Source organism: Etheostoma cragini, chromosome 15 (assembly GCF_013103735.1).
Source record: "Etheostoma cragini isolate CJK2018 chromosome 15, CSU_Ecrag_1.0, whole genome shotgun sequence".
NCBI classification, from domain to species: Eukaryota; Metazoa; Chordata; class Actinopteri; order Perciformes; family Percidae; genus Etheostoma; species Etheostoma cragini.
In genome coordinates, this window is record NC_048421.1 from 23,866,899 (window position 1) to 23,875,461 (window position 8,563).

Sequence of the window (8,563 nt, forward strand, 5' to 3'; positions counted from 1 at the left end):
GACTACTAGCCAGTCAGAAGCAGAGTACGAGGGCCCTGACAGTACCTAGGTAAGGACTACTAGCCAGTCAGAAGCAGAATATGACATGAAACATTTCTCATATTGACATAAAACTGGATTCAACGATCACGTAACACTCTGTGATGGGTGTTTCCCAAACACAACTGTATATCGAACCAAGACGAGATGAATGACCTTGTTCACTAAATTAATTATAAAATAATCATTATATTACATTTCTGTTGATTGATTCCGCTACAGCCTAAACACTGGTCTTCTAAAACAAGTGTGTACTACAGTGTGACCCCTCATCTCTACTTGTGGTGTGTGTCTTTATTACCAGCTGTGACCGTGATGCTGGTATTATTTTGACAGGCAGCAAAAAATAAATACACGGCTGCTCAGAGGAATGACAAGTAATGGACGTCAACTGAGGATTAAAATTGCCTTTCTAAATGGAGAGCGGTGCAGTATTCATGTGTTTAAAGGCATCTAAACCCATTCTGCTCTGATTTTTTCTTTTTTTTTACATAAACACTTTTTTTTTTTTATTTAAACGAAAAAGAAAAGACAAAATGCCTGCAAGTTCTGATTTCATCCCAACCTCTATCAAGCTGCTGAACTTCAATGGTAAATCTTTGCACAAAAGGGCAAAGTGCAATAAATACATAAGCACTTTTGGCACTGTAATTATTAAAGCCACTTTTTAAAATGCCGTCATTCATATGTGTCCCCCCTCTATGTCCTAAAGTACTTTGTTGATCTTATGATCTTAGGTTTATGTTTTTATGTTAATTTAATGTGACTTTTCTGTTAACAAACGTGTAACAATGTAACAAACATGTAACGAAGCAAGTCTAATTATCCATAACCAATAGCAATAATTTCGGCTTTGCCAAGGATATCTTTTTCCTGCTAATGCAACTTTAGCGACAAATAAAGCTAAATATTGCTGTGGAGTGGATGTGTGAGAGATAAGCCTAAAACATCACTTCCAGCCTCTGCATTCTAACCCTGTTATATTTTTCGGCGACTTTAGTTACGTAAGAGATTAAATGTCTTCGTGAAGGTGGAGATGTTTGGAGCGGACGGTGGCTGCACACACACACACACACACACACACACACACACACACACACACACACACACACACATCCACACACACACAGCCCATCATGTGGCTGCTGGCTGGAGGCTGACGGCTGGGGAAGCTCCGACCGACCGACCGTACGTCCGTCCTACCGGAGAAGCTGGCTCCAATGTCAAAATGCCAACCTTTTCAGTCATGTATAAAGGAGCTGTCATCATTAGCAGGTAAAAAAAAACGCAAACGGGGGGTGTGTTGGCTGTCTGTGGTGGAAACCCTGCTGCTGTCTTCTTACTTTTGCTAATTGTTGAAGTGAGTGTTGTGGCGGGGTGCTGGAGTGGTGTTTACGGCTTCTTTAATGGACGAACAAGTGGGACAGAGAGTGCTGTATGTGGGCAAAGAACTGCGTTTTTTCGCGGGTTAAGCAGACTGTCATACGGTAAACGGTGGACGTGGTGCTGCGTGTAATGGGGCTTAAAATGGAGGTGGTTAGAGTTGACATGTCTTGTGTTACAAGTGTTCAGATGAATGCATTCTTTATCAACAATACGTTGGAAGGACAACCTGGGTAAAGCGCGTGAGCGGGTTTTCCCGCCGTTATTTTGGTAACCATTCCGCTGAACAGGACCATAGACAGTTAAAGAAATGGGACAGACTCGTGCGCAGCGCGCCACGACGGCGGCTGTGTTTGATCTGCCTTTGAAATAATGGCAATTCTGTGGCTTAACCCCCATGATTTCCTCGGGTCAAATTTGACCCCTTTCCAAAGTTTCTATATTATATATTTGGGATTCTTTTAACCGCATTGCTCCAAAATTACGGGTGGTTCCATAAGATGCTCTTTACAAAGGAAATTAAGGGTCAGGTCTTTATTTTCCTAGAATTTTGGCTGATCAATTGTATATCCGGACTAAACTTTGACAGATCTGTGATTATCCATTACCTTCATTCCTCTGATCTTAACCATTAGTCACAATCATTCATATGTTCTGCCTTTTTCTTACACAAAAATAAAAAAACAATTGACATAAGTCAGGTATATTGACCATGAATTACAAAAAGTATGTGTAAAACTAGCACAAATAAATAGGACTAGTTGTTAATATACTGCTGTAATTGTGTAAATGCCAAAACGTTGAAATAAGCGACAAAAAGGTCAAAAAGCACGCATTAGGTGAGGAAAAAGCAACATAAACGTAAAAAGTGTCTAAAAGAGTGCTAATTTTGACCCTGGAGGACAACACATGGGTTAAACTCTACGCTACATCTGATTTATGGGCTGTAATGTATCCGTTTTAGATTATTGTTACGGCGTACAGCCTCTCATTTTGCTAAAATAAATATTTTATTGTTTATGGATAATGGATTTATAATTAATATGTAGTTCATAGTTTATACATTTTTAATAGCCTTCAAAATAAATCCTCTGTATTCATTTTAAGGTTGTTAAATATATCTTTCTGACTGGCCTCAAAGAGCTCTGTTGATGGGCTGATGGCGTTTTCTCGGTTGTCATGGAGATGGCTCAATTGTATTTGCGTGACCAATGAAACTTCAGCTAACATTTTTAGCTGTGTCGAAAAAAGACTGTTTACAATGACCTTTTCTCAGGGTACTTTTAAAGAGCACAAGTTATACTTGTCAGCATTGTATTTGTACATCTTTTGGGTCTACTAGAATTCAATTAGGACAGACTTCTAACTGCAGATATGCACATGGTTATTGTACATAAGCATAATAAAATGTACAGTCTTTGGAGCTTAGACTCCATGGTTATATAATCATTTTTAAAAGGAGTAAGGAAGCCAAGACAATCCCCAAAAACGTTAGAATTAGTGATGGAAGAAAGAAAGAAAATATTTAATAATATATATATAATAATAATATAACTATATAATATATAGTTTGGCTTACGAGAATATATCTTTAGCGATCATTGTTTGCGAGGACGTCGTAGAGTTTTAAGTTTACTCTTAAATGCGGTGACTGTGTCTGCCCCCCGAACCCAGACCCAGACTGGGAGCTGGTCCCACAGTAGAGCAGCCTGATAGCTGAAGGCTCTGGCTCCCATTCTTCTTTTAGAGACTCTAGGAACCACAAGTAACTCTGAAATCGCCCGGAACCATGCCACAGTGGCCCGATCCGCATCACCAGTGGGCAACAAGACCCAGCCCAGATGGGCCGGATGTCCCATTTGATTTGAACACGTTGATTAGAGGTCCTCCGCCGTGATGAAACCGAGGGAAGAGGGTCGACGGTCTAAGAGTCGGCGACTATAAGACTGATGCCGACGATCAAGGCAAACAAGCCCAGGAACTGCGGCCCGGTGTGAGGAACTTGCTGAGTCAGTATTGCTGCTAGGTTGCTACCGTTCGCATCCACGTGCACAGCAGAAAAGCTGCTTGACAGGAACAACACCAGAGAGTTTTTCCTCCAAGGAAAGACATTGGCTGCTACTATTTGGACATGGAATTCAATGTCAACGTGTGCCGTTTGCACGTTTTGCCTGAAATGACAACTAACGCTGTGAATGGCAATTGGAATTCATGGCCGAAACAGCTGATTTGATTTGGGAAGAGTTAGGTCGTCCTGAAAGAATTTACACTGAGCTTCAATAGGTTACATATACATTACAGCTTATTACAGCTATGCCCTGGAGGAGTAAAACAGCAGGGGGGGCCAATGGTCAGCACTGTGGCCTCACAGTTAGAAGGTCCCGGGTTTGACCCTGGTCGTCCTGGGCCTTTACTTGTGGAGTTTGCATGTTCTCCGCGTGGCTTTTCTTTTTTCTAAGTATCCCATTAGCACACAGGTTGGTGTGAGGAGATAGCGTGATTTGTAGTTGAGGATGAGGGTTTTGAATAGGATGCGGGTCTTGCCCTGGTGCCAGGGAAGGTGGATGAGGATGGGGGTGATGTGCTGCCAGGGTTTAGTCTAGGTGAAGACCCTGGCAGCTGGGATGGTTTTAAGATGGTGGAAGGCAGAGTTGGTGATGGATTTAATGTGTGACTGGTGTAGTCCAGGTTGTGGACTGGTGGGGGGGGCAGATGGAGCAGCCGTCCGCATCAAGGAGAAGATGTCCAACCTTTTTGCGCTGTGGTGTGCTCTGAAGTGACGAAGTACAGATGGGCAATGTGGAGAATAGATCTTTAGTCAAATACAATAATATTGCGGAGATATTGTAGGGCCAACTATTGGTGTTTTTAGAAAAACATTAACACAATGAGTTTTGTAATAAATAATCATCAGGACCATGGATACAATGACTAAGTGGTTAAAGGCAAATAATCATCAGGATAAAGAGATGATAAAGGAAGATTTTTTTTGTTTGGGTATATATATATATATATATATATATATATATATATATATATATATATATATATATATATACACGCACACACACACACACAAATGATCAATATGCCTACAAACAAGATGAAGTCAAATTCAGATATTAGACTACCAAAACTACTACTGGCTGAGAACTAGTAGTTAGAACATCATTTACATCAATACAATTTAAAATTATATTTTGAACAGCACCTTTTATCTGTATTCATTGTTGTGCCATATGACTTGTTGTGACATTATATTTGAAAATCATGCATATTCTTTAATACTAGTGGGTAAATGCTTGCTCAGTACTGGCACACACTAACTCCATATTCTCCCGAGAATGAAACAAAAAAGATTACAGTCTAGAGAATGCATCTCTGTTCTGTTCAGTTAGAAATTTTAAAGATGAGCATATTTTTTTTACATCGGCTGAAGGAAAAGAAAATCCTGTCTGTCAGAAAGCCTCTGGAATAAGACTGTTCAAAAGAAAGATGCTTTGTTCTTTGATGCAGTGGCGTCTGAGGCGGCTGCAGACACACACACCAACTTCTTCTTCAACACCGCTGCAAGCTGAATATATTATATTATATTTGTCTAGCCAGCGTTCAGCGTTGGGGGGGGCTCTTATGTGCAGTGCAACAGTGCAAACGGGAAAGTCATGTGATTTCAATCCACCCATCTTTCAAAATGAATCGGGAACAGTCAAAAAGGATCGGCCTTAAACGTAGCATAACCATATTGTGTTAAAAAATATGAATGGGACCACTACAGAAAAAGGTCGATGAAAATTTAATACCCAGGAATTCATATCATAGACACTATACTGTTAAATACGTACTGTCAACATGTAAATACCTCATAAACATACCTCATATGCAATAACCGGAGTGTAATTTGTTGTGGGTGTACCATAGAAATAAAATGGATAGAAGGGTCACTAATCTGTTAGCGGGGGTGAGTTGTCTTGTTTTTCAGAAGAAAAGATCAATTAAGACTGCAATTTAAATTAACACTGCAAATTTGATTAACATTCTAGCAGAAATGATACCAACAAAGCACAATATAATAACTTATAATAAATATAACAAAATATTTTCTAGAACGTTCTATGTATAAAAAAAAAACACCACGTAAACATGCCAGAATTAGTCAAAATAACTACTTTTCATCTGTAGTCCCTAGGCAGGTGACATAGGCCTGACATAGAGACTGCCAGCAGTCATACAGCATCAGAAGCCACTAAAGTGAGTTTTAACGGTGTTGAATGTAGGACACTCTATTATTGGATTATGAAATTAGACCAGTTTATCAGCTGCCTCGTAATGTTACTACTCCGCTGCTCTTGAACCCTTACTGCAGAGCCTTCCACAGTAGAGGTATACATCAAAATAGCCGCCCCTCTGACTATGCTGCTACGTAAATTTGAATGTCCTTTCTACCAGTTTTATTTCTATGTACTCTACACATGCATGGCTATTAAATCAGATTCTGATTCTGTTTCTACCGCTGACTATCTGTGCCACAACACACTAAACGTTATACACCACAACAGGACATTTTTTAATACTTAAAGGGCCCATATTATGAAAATAATAGCTTTTTCTGGGATTTGGGGAAAAACATGTACAGAAGTAGTTTTAGCCCTAAAGTTTGTACTTCATGTCTCCTCTCTTCTGTCTCTCGCTCCCTCTATTCTCAATCCTCCTCACCCCTCCATCTCTACCAGGACACTAATGGGTCCATACGGAGTAGACAGAGCTGTTCATTCCATGGAGTTTACAGACTGTGAGAATGGCCTGGGTAAGTACCTTTTCTCTCTTTAGCAATGATGAATAGAAGGAAATACTTCTCAAAGTAAGCATGTACAACTGCAGGTCCTCTCCATCTCTTCCATTGGTTGTGGTCTGTAACTGTTTATACAGTTCATGGTTATCAGGGACTAAGGGCTATCCCAGCATCCACTGGGCGAGAGTCAGTGTACACCCTGGACAGGTTGTGAGTGTATCACACTCTATAACACCAACACGCATATCTGAAATCAGAAATCAGAATCAGAAATACTTTATTGATCCCCGAAGACAAATTCGGAGTTATAGTTGCACAAAGTATATAAATCTCAGAGTAGAAATATAACGAGAAATATAAAGAGTGTGGATATGCACGGTATGTCCATAGTTAAAGGAATTTTTATGAGACAGTATTTACATAATTAAGGATTGGAGCACTCAGAGGAAACCCAGACTGATGCAGGTAGAACCTGTAACTCCACACGGAAAACAGCATAGACCATGAAAATCCATCTTAATCTTAACTTCAGCACCGCAACTGAACAGATGTGTGAGGAAATACTCCTGTTGGCCTGTGTGTCATCTTCACACTGAACCAATCTGTGGGGGTCTCAGACAGTTATGTAATGGAAGGAATGGCTTTCACGCAGCCATGAATATTTGTGTTGCTTGATCGCAGACCAGATGTGTCTGGATCGCAGAATCCTATTAGGATCATTTGTGTTTACCTGCACGGGTTGAACTGTAAGCACCCACGGTTCTGTCTGTCATTAATATGGCCGAGATAACCACTATTGCTGCTTTGTACCTGTTGTGGAAGTCCTAAATATGTCGGAAATACCAAACAGCATCTTGTCTGGATTCAAAAATTCTTCTGGAGGAGGAGTAATTTCCCCAAAGTCTTCTATAGAAACTGATTTCTTTTTGGAGCCGGTGGAGTCGCCCCCTGCTGGAACGGAGACAGAAGGCTTCACTTTTCAGACCTGGAAGATGGCGCTTGCTGCAGCCGAACAAGCGGTTCCAAAGCTGTTTTGGCCCGCACATTCTCACTCCTATCTCGTGAAATATGGACGCTAAGTCAGGTCTTTTGTCGTTGTCATTGGCGCTAAAGGTCTCCTTTGCCATGCCTCCTTGAAAAAAGGTAGGAAATTGCAATATACGGCAGAATATACTGTAGAATGCAATAGGTTTAAAATGGCAATAATATTTAATTGTGGCATAAGTATGGTGATTATATTGTATCGGGGTCGGCTGCTGATTCCCACCCCTTGTAAATTAAGTCTTTTTGCACTTTGAGAGCAATCGCTCAGAAAAAGCACTGCGAGAAGACCGGAAACTGTGTCAGACCAGATGTGTCTGGATATGGCCAATAGCTGCGAACGCGGTCCGAACATTAACATAACGGCTTTAACAGAGATTATGTAATGGAAATAGCTGCTGCTGCTGCTACTGCTGCTAGAAAGCAGGTTGATGAGAGCAGGTACACTGGACCAAACAAAAAAAACAAAAAAGAATGAGCTGAAAGGCTTTCTATGAGTTCATTACGATGAGTGACAAACATTACACACAGTCATGTGGTCCATTAGTCATGTAATCCATCGTTAAAGCATAAATATGATTTAGTGCAGCTTTAACTCGAACTGTACAACAGCCCTCATCCTATCCTGATTCTTTCAGATGTTCTGCTGTAATTCTGAAGGCCAGGAGTACATGAGGTTGTTGTGGCTAGAGGAAATAGATCATTGTTCATTCTGGTGCCTTTTATTTATTTATTTATTTATTTTTTCATACACATAATTTTAATGTCCACAGTGTTAGCATGGTTGACATCGCTAAGCCTCTGTCCTCATTGACCGGTCCTAAAGCATCCCCTGCTTTATCCTCTATTCTAAAATAAATGGGGACCATCATTTACTAAATGGACATGATGCTGTATTAAATAGGACTAGATACTAGTGCTACAATGCTAAGCTAACCCAGGCTTAGAAAATGAAAGCTCTGACGGGCCAATCTGGAATCTTGCCCCCCCCCCCTTTGTCCCCCCAGAGAGTTTTGGCCCCCCCATGAGAGAGAGACATCATGGCTTTCAAACGAGCAAAGTGGCAGTTGGTCAAGGACACACCCCCAGATTCAGATACAGTATTAGGAGACCCCTAAGGTCTATATAAAAAAGACTTCAGATACAGTATTAGGGGACCACTAAGGTCTATATAAAAAAGACTTCAGATACAGTATTAGGAGACCCCTAAGGTCTATATAAAAAAGACTTCATATACAGTATTAGGGGACCACTAAGGTCTATATAAAGAGACTTCAGATACAGTATTAGGGACCACTAATGTCTATATAA

General features: G+C 40.5%; 1 protein-coding gene across 4 annotated transcripts in view; it reads left to right on the plus strand.

Annotated features, from left to right (window-relative positions):
* The window catches only part of si:dkeyp-72e1.9 (syntaxin-binding protein 4), an 85,139-nt gene that overhangs the window by 25,539 nt on the left and 51,037 nt on the right, over positions 1-8,563 (plus strand). For 3 of the 4 annotated variants that reach the window (XM_034894171.1, XM_034894172.1, XM_034894170.1), the window contains one exon: positions 6,153-6,226. In XM_034894171.1, coding sequence (XP_034750062.1) covers positions 6,153-6,226 — 74 coding nt within the window. Of the gene's footprint in view, positions 1-1,040; positions 1,315-6,152; positions 6,227-8,563 lie in introns of those variants that run through there. The other variant, XM_034894169.1, reaches the window with a different exon arrangement.